Source organism: Miniopterus schreibersii, assembly GCF_964146895.1.
Source record: "Miniopterus schreibersii genome assembly, chromosome: 9".
Classification (NCBI taxonomy): domain Eukaryota; kingdom Metazoa; phylum Chordata; class Mammalia; order Chiroptera; family Miniopteridae; genus Miniopterus; species Miniopterus schreibersii.
The window spans coordinates 39,915,727-39,935,110 of NC_138118.1; the positions used below are offsets into that span (position 1 = coordinate 39,915,727).

Sequence of the window (19,384 nt, forward strand, 5' to 3'; positions counted from 1 at the left end):
CTATCTTTTCCTTCTTATTTCTCTGCAGTTCCTCATCTTTGATAATAATCCCCATCTTTGATAAAAAGCAAAGCTTTTTCAAGTAGAATTCAAATCCCACAATACTGTGACCTAAATAATGGATTAGAAATTAGGTAAAATGGTTTCTCAGTCTAGCTCTGGTATCACATTGGATGCTTGTAAAACAAGGTAACTGTCACTTGCAATTCTAATGATAAGCACGTCAGTTTGAACAAGGCAATGTCAGCAAAAAGTTTAATATTCAAAGAATCGTTTAAAATAAAATTTCAGAAACTTGACAGTTTTTTATGGCAGCTGTTTCTGATGAACTGTAGTATCTTCACTGATATACAGTTCTTTTATTGCTTTATAAAATATCCATTGAGTCTGTTGTTTTGCTTTTGATTGGAATTATTATTTATAATGATGAACTACAGAGAAATAAGAAGGAAAATAGGGAGAATCTAGAATCTCATGTTTGCAGCAGCTATCTTATAAATATATTCTTATTTAAATTTATAATAGGACAGGGTATGCTTGTAACAAATTGATTGTAGAAACTACAAACTGATTGTCTTGAAAATGATGAGGACAAAGGATAAAGGTAATGTTAATAAAACATAGAATTTAGGAAAACTTAGAATTATGGAGGGAAATGTAATATTAAGAAAACAAGTGATAGAGAGGGATGTAGAAAGAAGTTGACCCATTGATTTGAATAACCTTGAAAAAATAATGGAAATCCCATAAGGAAAATGAATGTTTGAAAGGTAATATTGTACTTGGTAATCAGTGCCTACAAATGTTTTTTGAGATGGGAACTGATGCCATTATGAAGTTGAGGAAAGAAAAGATCAGACAGTGGTTTACTTGGCTTGGTGAAACTCTTAATAAGAAATAGAGATTACAAAGCAAAGATTAATAGTGATGTTGTCTTATTTACCAGGTGGAAACATTTTCTAGATGACACAATAAAGGAGTTTCAAACTGATTTTAATTTCTGAAAGTAATATCAGAGGCGATCCTACACAGAGAATAAAATAGGAAACCAAGATAAAACAGGAGGAAACAGGCAAGAAAGATTTTTCTGAGCAAAAATGACTTGATCTTTGAAAGGCCAGTAGACATCCTTTGGAAAACAAAGACTACTTTGGGGGGAGAGAGATGATAGATCCTAAAAACTTCTTCTAACTTCTGTAGCCTACAAATATTCTGAAAACATCACAAAATGTATTTGCAAATTCCGTGATGTCTGAGAAGATATGAGGAAATAGCCAGCATAACCATAAAAAAAAAAGTCCTTATAGACCTATTTAAATTTTTAATATCTAAAGTCAATAAGAAATAAAAGTTTACTTGACCAAATGTCAAGGTCAATGATAAAGACTAAGATTTTAAGAATTCAAATACAATAGATTTAAAAGAGAGTAATTATAGATGTAATCTATATTGATAGATACTTGCTTTGCTTAACATGGTCAACAGTATATAAACTAGAAATTTATTTTTCTAAACCAGAGAAGCTTTAGCTTCTGGATACATGATAGACAAAACTGAATACTCCCTTATTGTTAAAAAGAATATTAACTAGGATATGAAAAAAGAATTTATTTTTAATTCATAGCTGATCTCAAAAGAGAGATGAACAGGTACCAGGAAACGGTGAGAGCAAATCCAAAGTAGAAAGGGAATGTTGCTATGGCAGCCCTCTGGAGTAGTAGATGGACGTTCTAGATTATGGGCTTCTTATACCCATGTGGGAGCAGGAGAAATATCCATTGGCCCACCTAAAGTAAGGAACTAACATCAAATGCAGTACACAGAGTCTGAGTCTCAAGACACAGAAAAAAATCTACCCTCTGGTTCTGAGTGACAAGGGAGCTAGCCATCACAGGAGTTCATGGAGAAGAGAAGGTTGGGGAAGAATAGAGGGTTACTCATAAGAAATTGGAGGATCTAAATTTATACTATCCTGCTTGTGAAAACTCTTTAGAACCATTTAAATTCCTTGAGACTTCAAAATGAGCAAAAGTGAAACTAGTCAGAATGGTGTTTCCTCAGCTAGGACACACAGGACTCTCCATTGATGATGGGCTTACCATAAAAAGAATTGCAAACTATATCATGAAGGATAAGTCAGGAGATACTATATACAGAAGAATGAAAAATGTTATGACAATCTTAATATTTCCAATAATTGAAGATACTAGATTAATCTCAAAGGCATTATTAATAAGTCCATTTAAAATAAAGACATGAAGGAAAAAATAGGTACCACAATATAAAATAGAACAATATGATAGAAAATAGGAATAATTGCAAAATAACTAAGTAGAAATTGTGTGTTCATTTAAGTTATCAACTCAGTGGACAAGGTAAATAGTACATGTAGACATAGCTAAAAAGGAGAATTAAGTGATTGGGAGGTAGATCTGATGAAATCATTTAGCATGCAGCACAGCGTAATTAAGAGATAGAAAATAAAATGAATGGTTAACAGAGACATGGATGTTAGAATAAAAATGTCCTCACCAAAGTCCCAAAGGAGAAAATCAGAAGACTATTTTATTAATAGGAAAACCTCTAACAAAGTTGATCAAAGAAAAGAAAAACAAAATAAATATCACAAACAAATAAGGGAGAATAGAACTACAGATACAGACAGGATTTAAAAACTAAGTAAATGCTACAAACAGTTTTATATCAGTATATTTGAATACTCCAATAAACAATTTTCTAGGAAATATATATTACCAAAATATACTCAAGAAAATAAAATAGACCTATAGTCTTTAAATCAATCAGTAGTAAAACCATGGCCACAACAAAAGCATCATACTACAGACAACTTTAGATCTAAGCCTTATCATACTTATAAATACAGGCAACTCAGAATGGAAAAGCTCAGTTCCTCATGGGATGCTAAGTCTAATCTTACCAGCATCCCTGAGTGCAATATGAGACAATCATAGCCCTATCTTGTTTTTAACACAAATGCAATTATTCTATATAAATCATTAAACTGAATCAGAGCATTTATTTAATTATTAAAAGTAGATACATATCATAAGTTCCCTCCAAAGTAATCATCAGTAAAATTCTAACCATAGTCCCAAAAGACTTTTTCATGGTCTTAAATTATATATAAAAAGTAAAAGGCTAAGATTATCCAAGAAGAATAAGGAGGATAGATTTATCAGATATCAAAGCTTAATATGTGGAAATATAAAATGGTATAACCACTTTGGGAAATCTCTTGACAGTTACTTAAAAAATTAAAAATACTCCTCCATGACCAGCGGTTTCACTCCTATTTACCCAAGAGGTAAAAAGCAGGTCCACAAAAGATCTGTACAAGAATGTTCTTTGTAGGTTTATCCTTAATAGCCCTATACTGGAAACAGCCTAAACATCCATGAACAGAAAAATGTACCTCCAGATTGCTACCTCTTGGTCACAAAGTAGATGCTATATCTCCAGGCCTCACATCCACGTGCCAGGTAGGAAGATGTGGGAAGCAAAGGGATTTTTCCTAATGAGGCTTTCCTTTTTTTTGTGGGAGGGGATACTTCCCCAGGCTCTGTTTATCTCATTGACCAAATCTATGTTACATGACCCCAACCAGCAGCATATTTTAGTTGGATACACTAAACAAAGTTGGAGTTGTGTTTGTAAGGAAGGAGGAGTAAAGGTGGAGGGCAAGAAAGTGTCAGCTATATCTGTAATACTTTATTTTCTGAAATAAATGGACCTTAGATACATGGCAAAGTATTCACAGATTTGTTCAACCTAGGTGGTAGGTATATTTTATTTTATTCTGTATATTTGAAATGTCTCATTTTAAAAAGAAAAATAGCACAGAGTAATGGAACATAATACTCAGAATGTGAGTAGCAGTGATTTGATGCCAATCTGGTCATTAAGAACCTGGGTAACAGAAGAGAGTGCATGTGCCCTAAGTGCATGAATAACATTAAGTTTGAAAGGATAGAAAGAAAACAGTAGAAGGTGAGACTTCACTACTGGGAAGATAGGCTGGGCGAGATGACCTCAGAAGATGGACGTAGTCAGAAATCATGACTGTGAAACTCAGAAAGGGGTGAAGACCACTTCCTTAAGCCAAATGCTACTGTGTCTGGCTTTCACTAATCAGTGTCTTACTAAATGCATTAATGGGAAATATCAAGTATGAGCTTTTTTTTTTTTTTTTTTTTAATATATCTTTATTGATTTCAGGGAGAGGGAGAGAGAGAGAGAAACATCAATGATGAGAGAGTCATCATTGATCTGCTTCCCCCTGCCTCCCCTGACGGGATGGAGCCCGCAACCCAGGCATGTGCCCTGATCAGGAATCAAACCGAGATCTCCTGGATCCTAGGTCAATGCTCAACCACTGCGCCACGCCTGGCCGGGCTCAAGTATGAGCTTTTGAGTATAGTCATTGTCAACAACAGCATATTTTTCATGAGTCACTGATGTAGTTGCTAATGGAAATGCAGTCAACATAATGCTTTGTCATAAGTCTGATACTGAAAACAATACCTATATAATACTATATTATTCTTGTACAGTGTTTCACTACCTCGGATTGCCTTCAGATTATTACAGCTGTTATAGAATAAATGATTCTTTCCTACAGGTGATTGTCTCTTTTTTTATATATACCAGCTTGGCACCATATAAATGAAGTTAAAAGGTTTTCATGTTTTTCTGATTTGAAGCCTTGGGTTTTAATCAAATGAAGTAGAAAGTAACATACATACTAAGCTGTATTTGTGTATTTTTTTTCTCCTGGCTATGTGCCTCTAAATAATGTTTTTTTCTAGAAAATATGTTATGTGGGCAGACAGACAGATTGTACCTATTTAGAAAATTGTAATCCTGGTGAAGAAATGGTTCCTTCTTAGTTTGCATTTTTTGCTGTTTTTTAAGTTTGCAGACACTGTGGCTTCTGTCTAGACTGCCAGGTCTGCCCTTCTATATTATTCATGCAATAAACCTAAAACACCCACTGCGGGTCAGAGCTAGCTCTTTTTGAAAGATTTTACCAAAGATACTGTGATCGACACTATTTTTCCTAAATTTTTATTTTGGTATTGGAGGCTGAGTAGTTTAAGTTTACTGACATGAGTATTTCTTAGATATCTTTCGTACTGTATTTGTTATTTTTTCCCCCTTCCTGTATGCTTTAATGATGTCAAAGTTTTAATGTGTGTTTTTTAAGTGAATCAGAAAAATTCAATTTCTAGTAGCAGTTTAAAGAATACAACTTCATACACAGCGCCTCAGTTAATGTTGAAATAGCACTACTATTATTTCCTGCTCACTGATACTAGAAAGGGTAGTATAAAACTTTAATCTGGACATTAGGTTTATCTTTTTGAATAATAGCCTTCATATAATTAGGAGAAAAGCCCTCTGGCTGCATTCACCCAAAGGCAGTGCTTGAGGGATTTGAGAGGAGCATCTGTTATTGCAGACAACTGGGGATTGAAGACCGAATTGGTCACTCCCTACTTCCCTTTCCTGGTGGCCTGAAAACATAAGAAAGCAAAATACTGTGGCGCAGAGCTGGACCTCAGTGAGGCGGCAATGCCATCATTATGTGGGTTTCCACGACAGCTACATGGCACATGCACAGAAGCACATTGGGACGCCACAGGCACTGCACCAGACCTTCTCAGGCCTTGAGTATCTCCCACTTTGAAAAGCAGTGAGTTTTGGTAAACATACCGTCTGGTTTAAACATGCTTCATACAGCCTCTCTCAATTTCTAATAAGATACCTAAGAAAACCCAGAAAAGGGTGGAAACTCACACTGGGGCCAGCAGAATGGGTTTGAAAGGTAAGGTGGGTTGCCTCTTACCTGCCTAAAAGCAAGTGGGCAGTTTTGTCTTCCCAGCTCTGAAACAAAGTTGGTATCAATGAAAACGGGCATTTGACCTCTGCTGCCTGCATCCTGACTTCGGAAGCTGCTGAAGTGTTAGCTCTGCAATTCTCCAGGCAGAGAGAGGGGAAATAAGTAAGCCTATGAATAACAGGAAGAATGCATAAAAAAAACAAAAATACAGTACTGAGGTGAAGAGTAAGAAAATGAATCTTGCAACAGAATATTTAATATCTGCAGTCATTTGTCAGTTGCCAGCCCTTTCAGAATCACCAAATTTGAGGATTAATGTAGTTAATTACACTTGCACACCACATTAATTGCTAAATGGTTTGGTTCCTATTTGAAAGGAACATAAGATGGTTTGCACCCTGGAGGGGGTTTAGGACAGAGATCACATCTCTTTAATTTATTGCTCCATTTCTTCTGCCTTATATATAATAGACAGTACAGTAAAATATTTGTGTAGGAAATAGATGGATTTATGAAATAAATGATTTTGGAATAGCAGGTTTTCCATCCTGGGCAAAGATCTGGGGCCTGGAATGACCTGGTCAGGTAAGGGCCAAACTCTGCCAGAGAGAGTCTGTATTAGGAAGACCTATAAGACAGCAGTAGGGGTAGTTAATAGAAGGCCTTCTGTGCCAGCCTTTGGCTTGGTATTTGATTTTACAAGCACTACATGAACCACTGTATGTTCATAAGAAAAATTGCAGAGTCATGACTGGATGGAGGCTGGAAAGGTGGGCCTGGCAGTGGTTTGGAGGGAAGAAGGTACTGAGAGTAGGGAGCCGGAGAGTGCCTCTGTGGAATATGTTAAAGAAACTAATTTTCCTGAGTCCCCAGTTAGAGAGTCCCCCTCTCCAATACTTGAGTCTTTTTAAGATGGCTTTTATTGTGTTCATTAGATTCTGCTTCGTGAAGGCTGCAAGAAGATTCTCGTAGCTGACTCTTTGTCTTTACTGAAGAAAATGCATCGAACTCAAATGAAAGGCATTCTGGTTGATGGTGAGTAAAAGTGAAATAATCATATTGGAACTATATACTTTACTTTCAGAAGAGACAGAGCAAGTAGAAACAAGAAACATTGTGTAATCTCAAGTGTATGTGTTTCCTTGCAGAGGAGAACATCTGTGAATCGTGCCTTTCCCCTATTCTTCCATCAGGTAAGATGGTTTGGAGGGGAAAAGAAATCCCCAAATATGTGTTGATGAGTGGAATTTTTATAAAATTATATAACTTTCAGGATAATCCAGTTTAGAGAAGAATTTCAGCCCACAACTACTCTTAGTTGCATGCTGTGCAGTTCTTTAGAGCTGAGGATCTCAAACTGTGGAGTAAGTCAGCATCACTTGGCAGGCTTGTTAAAACCCGGAATGCTGGTCTTACCCACTGAGGTTCTGAGTCAGTAATCCCAGGGTAGGTCCTGAGAATTTGCATTTCTAACAAGTTCCCAGGTGATGTTGATGCTACTGGTTCACGGGCCATACTTTGAAAAGCAGTGATCTAGAATAAAACAAAATAAAATGAAATTCACCATCAACATGTTTAAATTCCAAGGTTGAAGAACCATGTGTGTATGTGGGAAATTTTTTTATAGGAAGCTTTCTCTTTTCTTTCTTTATTTTTTTCTTCTATATGGTTTTGGCACCCAAATTATCTCACATTTCAATGGAAACATAATACCCCCCCCCCCAATCTAGTTGGAATAGTAACTACTTAAGAGACATTATTTGCTTATTTATAGTTTTTGGTTTATTTATCTTCATGTATAATCAGAGCACCTTACATAGGATCATATGACACTAGAAGAAGAAAGTCCATAATTTAAAAGTAGACATTAAAGAACATTTGTCAGATGCTAAAAAATCCTTTTTTTGTTTTTTAATATAAATTAAGCTTAGAGGAGTCCTGAATGGCCTAGTTGATGTACCATTTACTTAGCTTTAAGGGATTATTTAATAATGGCAGGAGCATGAGAACTTTTTTCACTTAGGGTCTTTTCTAGAGAAAATAAATAGGTTTGGATTTTAACTGCTTATGTTACAAACCACAGTGGCACAGGGAAAAAGGTGAGCTTTCATAGTGTTTTAGGCAGTGTATTAACAGAAAGAGACTACATACACCTGCACTGTATAATTAGATTAAATTCCTGCAGAAGTGCGGTACAATATAAGGTCACAGCCTAGGGTTTAACACAGCTCTGCCCTGAACTCAGTGGATGGTCTTGACAAAGGCAGTAGTGAACTGACAACGCATTTTTCTAAATCCATAAAACTCACCTCAATATGTGGTGTTCAACATTTCTATGTAGGAGGGGGGTTCACGAGCAGGAAACACACATACACATACTGATTCTAAGTTTTTAAATAAATGTTAAGTTTGCTATGAAATTGTCCCCAGTTTGTTGTTGTAGTAAATGATGTAAAGGCCAAGCAAGTAACCTGTGACTCACATGGCAACACTACCATAATATCTGCTTTTCATTTGATAACCATCCCAACTCAGAAATAAGCAGTCCTCCTAAGGCAGTTCGTTTAACTACAGCTGGACTTCTGTTAAGACTGGTTTGGGTAGTGAACACACAATACAGTATACAAATGATGTATTACAGAATTTTATACTTGAAACCTATATAATTTTATTAACCAATGTCACCCCAGGAAATTCAATAAAAAATTTAAAAGGAAGTATGCTAACAGGAAAAACGAAGAAGAAAGGACTAGTTTAAAACATAGGTCAAAGGTGACAGCAGTGTCGGAGAATGCTGAACTTACCTTGTCCCATGAGCAAACGAAATATACACACACATTTAGAGATAACTTACTCCTGAGAGACAAGAGTGCTAGATGAACAGCTTCTGATCAACAAACTAGAAAAAGAGACCAAATAGAGAAGGCTGAGAAACCACAGGAGCTCTCCAGGAGCACAGAAACTGTCTGGGCCAGAGGTACCAGTGATCACTATTGTCAACATCCTCCTCCACTTCCATAGAACGGGTAGGAACTATATTCAGGTGCTCTCGCCCACCTGCAGTGTCACCGAAGCACGTTCCATGTCACATAACTTGAGCTTTTTCAGCTCCAGACAAAGGACCTGCACCTGGCCTCCCCACACAGAACTGCTCCAATGCCTCAGATGCCATAGACACTCAGCAGCTCTAACTGGCCTGCCAAGGCCACCGAGTGGACACAGCCTACAGAGAGGCCACTTCTACACAAGGCCACTTTTTTAAGACTGGAAGAGATGGCTAATTTGTCCTAATTTATATAAACATAGGAAGTCAAACTAAATTAAAAAAACAAAAGAATATCCCTAAATGGTAGAATAAGAAAAATCCCCATAAGAAAACCCTAAGGATATGGAGACAAGTAATTTGCCTGATAAATAATTCAAAGAAACAGTTTTAAGGATGTTCACCAAACTTGAGAGTAGAATAGAGGAACTTAGAATTTCAACAAAACCAAGTAGAGCTGAACAATACAATATTACTGAAATCAAAGCTTTGTCAGCAATAGATTCACTTATACAGAAGAATGGATCAGCAACCTGGAAGACTCTTGGATATCAATCATTCAGAACAGCAAACAGGAAAAAATAATTTAAAAAAAAAAAGATAGCTTAAGGGACACTTGGGATAGCATCAAGCACACAAATATTTGCACTATAGGGGTTCCAGAAGGACAAGAAGGAGAGAAAGGAACAGAAACTTTATTTAAAGAAATAATGGCTGCCCTAGCTGGTTTGGCTCAGTGGTTAGAATGTCAGCCTGCAGACTAAAGGATCCCAGGTTTGATTCTGGCCAAGGGCACGTACCTCAGTTGCAGGCTTGATACCTGCTTGCAAGGGGCAACCAATCAGTGTGTCTCTCTCACATCAATATTTTTTTCTCTCAATCTCTCTCTTTCTCTCTCTCCCTTCTACTCTCTCTGAAAAGCAATGGAAAAAATATCCTCAAGTGAGAATTAAAAAAAAAGAAATAGTGGCTGAAAAGTTTGCTAACCTGCAAAAGGAAACAGACATCCGGGTCTAGGAAACAGAGTTCCAAACAAGATAAACTCAAAGAGAACCAAACCAAGACATAGTGTAATTAGAATGACAAAAGTTAAATATAAAGAGACAATCTTGAAAAAAGCAAGAGGAAAGCAACTAATTACATACAGAGGAAACCCTAAAAGGCTATCAGCTGATTTCTCAGTAGCAATTTTATAGGTCAGAAGGAAGTGGCAGGACATCTTTGAAGTGCTGAAAGAAAGGAATCTACAGCCTAGAATAATTTACCAAGCAAGGTTATTCAGAATTGAAGGACAGATAAAAAGTTTCCCTGACAAACTACAGGAATTGATCACAATTAAGAATACATAATTTTTCAAGTGCACATGGAACATTCTCTAGGATAGATCACATATTAGGTCACAAGACAAACCTCAGTAAATTCGAGAAGATTGAAATCATATCAAGCATCTTTTCCAGCCACAATGGCATAAGTGTAGAAATCAACTATGGGAGGAAAACTGGAAAAACATACAAATACATGGAGACTAAACAGCATGCTACTAAACAACCAGTGAATCAAAGAAGAAATTAAATAGGTATTCAAAAACTACCTTGACACAAATGAAAACACAACTTTTCAAAATTTATGGGATGCAATAAAAACACTTCTAAGATGAATGTTCATATCTATACAGGCCTATCTCAAGAAATAAGAAAAAATTCCAAAAAATCTAACTCTACACCTATAGGAACTAGGGGGAAAAAACAAACAAAACCCAAACTAAACAGTAAGAGGGAAATAATTAAGATCAGAATGAAAATAAATGAAATAGAAATTGAAAAAACAATAGAAAAGTTGAATGAAACTAAGAGTTGGTTTGTTGAAAAGATAAACAAAATTAACAACTTTAGCCAAACTCATCAGGAATAAAGGAGAGAGAGCCCAAATAAAATCATAAATGAAAGAGAAGTTAACAGCTGACACCACAGAAATACAAAGTCTATAAACAGTACTTCGGACAATTATATGCCAATAAATTTGACACATAATGGATAAATTTTTTCCAAGACTGAACCAGGAAGAAAGAGAAAATTTAAACAGACTGATTACTAGCAATAAATTGAAGAAGTAATTAAAAAAAAACTCCCCCAACAAATAACAGCCCAGGACCAGATAGCTTCACAGGAGAATTCTACCACACATTTAAAGAAGAATTAATAACTATCCTTAGACTATTTTACAAATTAAAGTGAAAGAAACACTCCCAAACTCATCTCATGAAGCCACATTACCCAGATATCCAAAACCAGATAAAGACTTAGAAATAAAGGAAAATTATAGACCAAAACCCTTGATTAACATAGATGTAGAAATTCTTAACAAAATATTAGTAAACCAGACTGAATTATACATTAAGAGGATTTACACTATGACGAAGTAGGATTTATTCCAGTGTTGCCAGGAGGCTTCAGTCAACATAATATATCACATTAACAAAATGAAGGATAAAAATCATATGATCATCTCAATAGAGGCAGAAAATGCATTTGACAAAATTCAGCATCTTTTTTGTTATTAATCCTCATCCAAGAATATTTTTTCCATTGCTTTTTAGAGAGAGTGGAAGGGAGGGAGGAAGCAGAAGGAGAGAGAGAGAAACATTGAAGTGAGACACATTGGTTGCCACCTGCACATGCCCCCTTGGGGCCAGGGATTGAACCTGCAACTCCGGTACATGCCCTTGACCAGGAATTGAATCTGCAACCCTTCAGTGCATGGGCTGACACTCTAACCACTGGGCTACACCAGCCAGGGCTTCATCCTTTTATGATAAAACCTCTCAACAAAGTGAGTATGGGAAGAACATATCTCAGTATAATAAAGATTGTTTATCACAAATCCCCACAGCTAATATCATATTCAGTGGTGAAAAGCTCAAAGAAAGCCTTTCCTCTAAGATCAAGAACAAAACAAGGATGCCCACTATTACCATTTCTAGTTAATATAGTACTGGAAGTCCTAGCCATAGCAATGAAACAAGAAAATGAAGTGAAAGGTATCTAAATCAAAAAGGAAGTAGTAAAACTCTCATTTGCAGATGGCATGATACTTTACATAGAAAACCCAAAGACTCCACCAAGAAACTATTAGAATTAATGAATGGATTCAGTAAAACTTCAGTATGATACAAAAATAAATATACAGAATTTTTTTCTATTTCTGTAACCAATAATGAATGTTCAGAAGGAAAAATTAAGAAAACAATCCTATTTACAATTACACCAAAAAGCATAAAATACCTAGGAATAAATTTAACCAAAGACGTGAAAGACCTGTACTGAGAAAACTGTAAGATTTTAAAGAAAGAAATGGAAGAGGATACAAATAAATGGAAGGATATACTGTAGGGAAAGTGAAAACACTTAGGCTTCCTCGCCACCTTCTCCCAGCCAAGGCCCCAGTTATGTAAACGTGATATAGCATAGTCACAACAGACATCATGTTAGTTGACTAGTGTCTGACCCATCCTTGGCTGAGAGCTACTATTGTCCTGGTTCCTACAAGACTGGCCAGGGACTTTCAGAGGTGCAGTTTGTCCCCCAGGGGTGCGGTATGTCCCCCGTTTATGCCCGGCTTCCACCACTGGGAAGAGACAGTTTGTTTCTTGTGTATATCAGCCTGGCTGTCAGCTGAAATAAAGGAAATGTCTCATCCTCCTTCGGCTCCACGGTTTTTCTTTGGACTGTGCAGATCTAGAGTGAACCTCCCTGGCCATGACTGTTGGTTCTACAGTTGGTATAGTCATCGCCATTACTATACCATACTCAAGGACTGGAAAGATTAAATTGTTAAAATGTTGTTACTACCTTAAGCCATATACAGATGCACTGCATTCATTATTAAAATAGCAATGGCATTCTTCTTAGAACTTGAACAACTAATCCTAAAATGTATGTGGGACCACAAAAGACTCCGAATAGCCAAAGAAGCCTTGAAAAAGAACAAAACGAAAGGCGACATGCTCCAAGATCTCAAACTATACTACAAAGCTACAATAATCAAAATAGTGTGGTACTGGCATAAAAACATATATAGATCAGTGGAATAAAATAGAGAGCCCAGAAATAAACTATTGCTTATATGGTTAATTAATCTGTGACAAAGGAAGCAAAAATATACAGTGGGGTAAAGAGAGTCTCTTAAGTAAGCGGTGTTGGGAAAAATGGACAGATACATGCAAAAAAAATCACATTGGACCACTTTCTAAATTGGGTCATATACAAAAATAAATTCCAAATTGATTAAAGACTTAAAATCCTGAAACCATAAAATTCCTAGAAGTAAACATAGGTAACAAACTCTGACACCACTCTTAGCAATATCTTTTGGGATGTTTCTCCTACAGCAAGGGCAACAAAAGAAAATATTAACAAATGGGACTACATCAAACTGGAAAGTTTTTTAAACAGCGAAGGAAACTGTCAAAATAAAAAGACAACCTACTGAATTGGAGAAGATATTTGCAAATGATACATCCAATAAGGGGTTAATATCTAAAATATATAAGGAACTCATACAGCTTAACACTAAGAAAACCAAACAATCTGATTAAAAAATAGGCAGAGGCCCTGGCCAGTGCAGCTTAGTTGGTTGAGCATCTTCCTATGCACCAAAAGGTCGCCAGTTTGATGCCGTCAGGGCACATGCCCAGGTTGCGGGTTTGGTCCCCACTTGGGGTGCTTATAGGAGGCAATTGATCAATGTTTCTTTCTCACATTGCTGTTTCTCCTTCTCTCCCTCTACCTTCCTCTCTCTCTAAAACATAAAAAAAAAAACAAAAAAAAAAACATTTTTTTCAAAAAATGGGCAGAGGACTTGAATAGACATTTCTGCCAAGAGGACATACAGATGGCCAACAGAAATATGAAAAGATACTGAACATCACCAACATCAGGGAAATGCAAATTAAAATTGCAATGAGATATCACCTCACATATGTAAGAATGGATATCATTAAATAATCAGCAAATAAGTGTTGGCGAGGATGTGGAGAAAAGGGAACCCTTGTGTACTGTTGAGATTAAAAGGTATTGCAGCCACTATGGAAAAAAGTATGGAGATTCCTCAAAAGCATTAAAAATACTGCCACCGAGCAACCCAACAATTCCACTTCTGGATATTGATCTGAAAAAAATAAAAAGATCTATTCAAAAAGACATGCACCCCTAAGTTCATTGCAGCATTATTTACAATAGCTGAGATACGGAAGCTATCTATGTGTCCATCAAATAGACAAATGGATAAAGAAGATGTGGCATATATAATGGAATATTACTCAGCCATTAAAAGGAATGAAATCCTGCCATTTGTGACAACATGGATAGACACAGAGGGTATTATACTAAGTGAAGTCAGAAAGGTAAAGGAAAATACCATATGATTTCACTTATGTGTGGAATCTTAAAACACACAAACGAATGAACAAAACATCTATATAGAGAGAGAAAAAACTGATGGTTGCCAAAGGGAAGGGGGAATGTAAGGTAGGGATAAAAGAAAAAGACTGGTTTTAAAGTTTCTGATCTGCTTGTTGCATTGAGTCCTTCTCCTTTCTTGCCCTCTACCCCCAGATGCAGCTAAGCCCTTCAGTGTGGTGGTCTTCCATTGCCGGCACATGTTCCACAAGGAGTGCCTGCCTGTGCCCAGCATGGTGAGTTGGCAGCTAGGCACCATCAGCTAAAGAGAAATTGATGCAGTCAGAGGGATGCGCTCAAAATTGTAGTCTGTCATTTTATGGCTCTGTAGGTTCTCAGAACTATAATATAGTTTTATATCACACAAGAAAAATTAATTCATTTAAATTCTCAGATGTAAAAATGTTTTAATATACTGTACTAAACATTATAAAATCATTCATTTAAGTGAATTTGTTCAGGTAAAATTGATGACTGTTAAGCTATAGAGCTGTCGAGGCGTGAGATACAGTGAGAACCATTTTATGTCTTCTACAACTTTCTCAACCTGATTTCTGTATCATGACACTGATATTTTTTAGTGTCGAGTCATGTCCCTCTTTCACATTACATGTGTTTTGCTGTGCTAGATGGAATCCTACGTGAACCAGCAATAATCTCTAGGAAAAGGAGTGACATTTTTTTAATCCTCATCCAAGGATATTTTTTTCATTGATTTTTAAAGAGAGTGGAAGGGGGGAGGTATGGATGGGAAGAGAGAGACAGAGAGACAGAGACATCGATGGGAGAGAGACACATTGATTGGTTGCCTGCCTCCTGCACTCGCCCTGATTGGGGTTGGGGATTGAACCTGCAACTAAGGTACATGCCCTTGACTGGGAATCCAATCTGAGACTCTTCAGTGTGCAGGCTGACACTCTAACCACTAAGCCATACTGTCTAGGGCAGGAGTGACATTTCATAGAGCCCTGCCTGCCCCCGACTGATCTCCCATAATATTTCTGACTATGAAAGTAGAAAGGGAAGATCTCTGTTTTTTAATCTGTGTTTTTTAATTACATTTTAGACCTCTCCTGCACAGTTCTGCAGCATCTGCAGTGCTAAGCACCGGGGACCAGGAAGTGCCATTTTGGAGATGAAAAAATAGCTTCATTCATTCTGTTTGTCAGCCTCTTCCTCACCACTCTTTTGAAGATGGTTTTTGCAACAACAGAAGCATTTGTTGATACCAGTGCTGTTAAGAGTTTTATACATGTTTGTGTTATGCTCAAAAAAACTTTCTTCATCTTGACCTGTTTACTAGTTTTCTCTTTGCAGTTCATAAAGATGTTAGGTTTTTTTTCCCCATCCATGCCTTGGAATATTGGGGCTCACAGTCAACATTTCATCATTTATTTGTTTGGCTCACTATTTAGGACTGGAAACATAAGTGTGGGAGTTAGAAATGAATTTTTAGATCCTAGTAAAATTGTTTATCCCCAGCGGTGTGAGCACACTGGCTGTCCAGTCTGCTCCTGCTGCATTGGACGTTGTTCTGTATGCTCTGCAATTCTTGTGTTCTTGGTTTGGCTTTTTTTATGTCATCAGCTGTGGTTATTTTCTTAATAGGTGTTTAATGAAACATTGTGCAAACTGTCACTTACTCAGTGATGTCTGGGTGGCATGAGCAGGCTGACATCATGCAATTTCATGTTGACTAATCACATGTTCTGTGTGACCAGATGACTAGCAGAGTCTGGCCCTGGCAGGCACTCAACGTCTGTTGATTGAATAAATGTTAGCTCTGCCCATGTGAAAGACTCTGTTTTATTTGGTTGGACAACTTCAGTCAAGAATCCTGGCACCCTCAGAAGAAATGGAAGAGACTTTCAGCACCTTAGAGTGTGATGGGCTGTGGTTAGGTTTGCTGGCAGGGAGGAAATGAGTGATACTGTAGAATCTGAAGGATTCTGAGGAGAAATGGGACCGTCTGATGTGGGAGAATTGTCTTAACCATATTTTTCTTCTCTGGAGCCTCCTCTGCCCTCATAGAACATAGAGACCATAGGAAAGAGGGGGAGAATTAAAATGTGTGATTGTGTTTTCTGGTTATTAGCTTCATCTGTCTTGGGATATATTGCCACCCTCTAATGGGTATAAAACTGTGAAAAACATACTGTCCTCACTCTCTTAGTCCCATGAACAGGAATACATGCAGCTTTCTGCTTCTGTCTTTGAGGGCAGGATGCTAATGAGTACTGAGCACTTACTGACCCCGAAATTGGTGCAGGCATTCCCCTGAGCAACATCTTAGTTAATTCTCGTGGCACCCCAAGAAGAATATATTCTATCCCTTTGGTTTACTGATGAAGAAACCAAAATGTAGAGATGTTATCACAGTGGCAGAGGTGACTGCCTAACTTCAGAACACGGGGTTCCACTTTATGAAATCATAGGGCCAAGTTCAGAGGAAATGCACAATACATCTCATTGCATTGGAGTTAAAAAGAATATTCTCTATTAGACAGTAGACTCTTTCTGATAGGCTTAAATATTTAGAACTGGAAAGTCCTTGGTAGTTACTGAATGTAACTAACCCTCAGTCCTCTCAGTATTTCCTTATTCAGAGACTAGTTAGTAGTCTTTCTGCTACAAAACTAGTTTTCATTTTTTGTTTTTGTTTTAACCAGAAAAAAACCCTTCACAAAAAAAACTCACAGATATGTCCAATTATAGTCAAAGGTAAAAAGCCAAGCTACTCCACTTGGAAAAGACATGTAAAGTGCATGTTTCTTATCCTCTCCTTAAAGAAAGCCATTCTCTGAGTGTGAAAGAGCCACGTTCAAAGTTGTTTTGTGATAGCAGTTTTATTTTTATTTTTTTTTAGCCAAAAGGATTTTATATTAGTTTAAGTATGTTCATCCTTGAGGATTTTTGAGTTCTCAATAAATAAATTAATTGTTACAGTGTTAAAATCTATTTTTCAATATTATAAAAACAAACATTTATGAGCAGTTACTAGGTTTCAGGAATGTTATAAGCATGTGTTATCTCATTTCTTCATCACACCAGCCCTGTGAGATGGGTATTATCATGATCTCACAGATGAGGGTCGGAGCACATGAAGCACTTTGTCTGAGGTCAGCTAACAGGCCAGTGGTCCAGCTCATTTCAACCCATGCATATTTGTTCCTTTTTTTAGAAAGTACTTATTTGATCTGTTTTGCTTCGTCTATAGAAAGCAAAATCCACTCTAGTAGCAGAAAGAGAGTTCTCATAAAGTATTGATGACTTACAGAATCATTGAGAGGACTGAAGACAATAGGGAGAGCTTCCAGGAACACCTCACAAAGCCCCCCAGAACTGGGCCAAGGGCACTGACGGCCCCCCACCTCCACCAGAGGACACTGCACAAAGCGGTGTGAATTGTTATTTTTAAGTAAACTTGGAGTAAATAAAAGTATACACATTTCTCTATTTTAAAGTTCACTCTTAGTAACACTAAATAAGGAATATTATGTGTGTGGGAGACATTTCTATGTGCTAAATATCACACTAGTTTATTCTGGGTTCTCTTACCAAGACTCGGGCTATTAAAACTCCACCGATTGATACTAAACAGGAACTTTCACTGAACACACACTTATTTCTGAACCCATTGCTGATTGTGACTTTATATAATTTGGAAAGAAGTGCCTTCCTCTTTTCTGATGCAGTGCATGCTCTGGGATGATTAGAATCACTGTGATGTTAGTAAAGATAAGACAGGAGAGCAGATGGAAAATCCAACCTCCAGAAGCAGCTAGAGTTAGTTAGGCAATCCCCAGTCCTTTCTTGACATTCACCCAGAATGTAGTCATGTCATTCTTCTCCTTCAAACCATCAGGAATGCCCTGCACATGAAAGCTTTTGGGTTTTGGCTTTACCCAGTCAACCCATTGCATTTCACGTGACAGTCTTGTTTTCATCATTCCCTGAGCTGTAGCCATAAGGGATTGACTAGGAAGGGGTCCCTTACCTCACTGCTGCTGTTCTTCATCCCACAGTACTCTGCTCAGAGTGGCACATCATTCACTCTGAACTCAGACTGGATAGTAGACCTCTCACTGTCCTCTTAGCACCCGGGGCTCCATCTGTCTGTCGCACTACACTGCAGTTGTCTGTGAAGCAAGTATAATTTCAGTCCACAAACTCGGGTTTCTAAAAGAATGTTTAAATCTCATATTCTACCTACCAGCCTAAATTTTATCTTAGTTCATGGTAAACCCAAATAAATCAGGCTTTTCTGGATTATTTCAGGGACTCCTATGTTACCTGTAAGTTTTGGGTGGTAGTGGTAGGGATGGTCCCATTGTGTCCAGTATCAATGAGAAGGAAGCATACGGTTGTCAGTTAACCTCTATCCATACTGGCATTGGTTGAAATGCCATCATCCCCACAGCCTTGTGTCAACTGCATCTGCCTCCTGGCAACTCTTAGACATCTGCAGTTGCAGCTAGTCTCTGGTCCTCACTCCTCACATTGCCTCTGCTGTTCCTGACCACCAAGCTTCTGCAGCCCACCATGTGCCTGCCTTGTGGCTCTGGTGCTCTGGGAAATTCAGACTTGCCAAATAAGTTGGTCTTTCTCTGTTGCTTCCTCACCAGTACTGGGGAAGTTTGGAGAAAAGGTGAGCATTTGGTTTGCAAGGCTTGCTACTTCTCAAAGGAAATGGAAAGTAGGGACCTTCTTTTAAAGCTCCAAACCTCTCTCTTAGGTCTATCTCTGCCTCATCCCTGCCCAAGAACTCAGTTCCAGAGTATAGAGCAAGGTGCCCCTTCCTCTCAGTGCTCTTCTCCCTGAGCCTTTCTCCTGCTCTACTCCAGTGCAGTACAATACTTTCTTACTGGGGCAGTGGGGTGGGCTTTCCCATTATTATGTACTGTTTTGGGTGTCAACTTTGATTTCTGATGCTCAAAAGGCTGAGGTTCCTGCAAGCTTTGGACTCTTAAATTTTTAAGAACCTATTTTGGAACTTAAGATCAAAGATTGTTTTTCCTTCTCTGC

General features: G+C 37.5%; 1 protein-coding gene across 2 annotated transcripts in view; it reads left to right on the forward strand.

The window, feature by feature from the left end:
• The window catches only part of VPS41 (VPS41 subunit of HOPS complex), a 184,657-nt gene extending 168,501 nt beyond the window's left edge, over positions 1-16,156 (forward strand). For both annotated transcript variants that reach the window (XM_081147818.1, XM_081147819.1), the window contains 4 exons: positions 6,796-6,895; positions 7,009-7,053; positions 14,516-14,595; positions 15,426-16,156. In XM_081147818.1, coding sequence (XP_081003944.1) covers positions 6,796-6,895; positions 7,009-7,053; positions 14,516-14,595; positions 15,426-15,506 — 306 coding nt within the window. In that variant the 3' untranslated portion in view covers positions 15,507-16,156. The remainder of the gene's footprint in view (positions 1-6,795; positions 6,896-7,008; positions 7,054-14,515; positions 14,596-15,425) is intronic.
• The last annotated feature ends 3,228 nt before the right edge of the window (positions 16,157-19,384 follow it).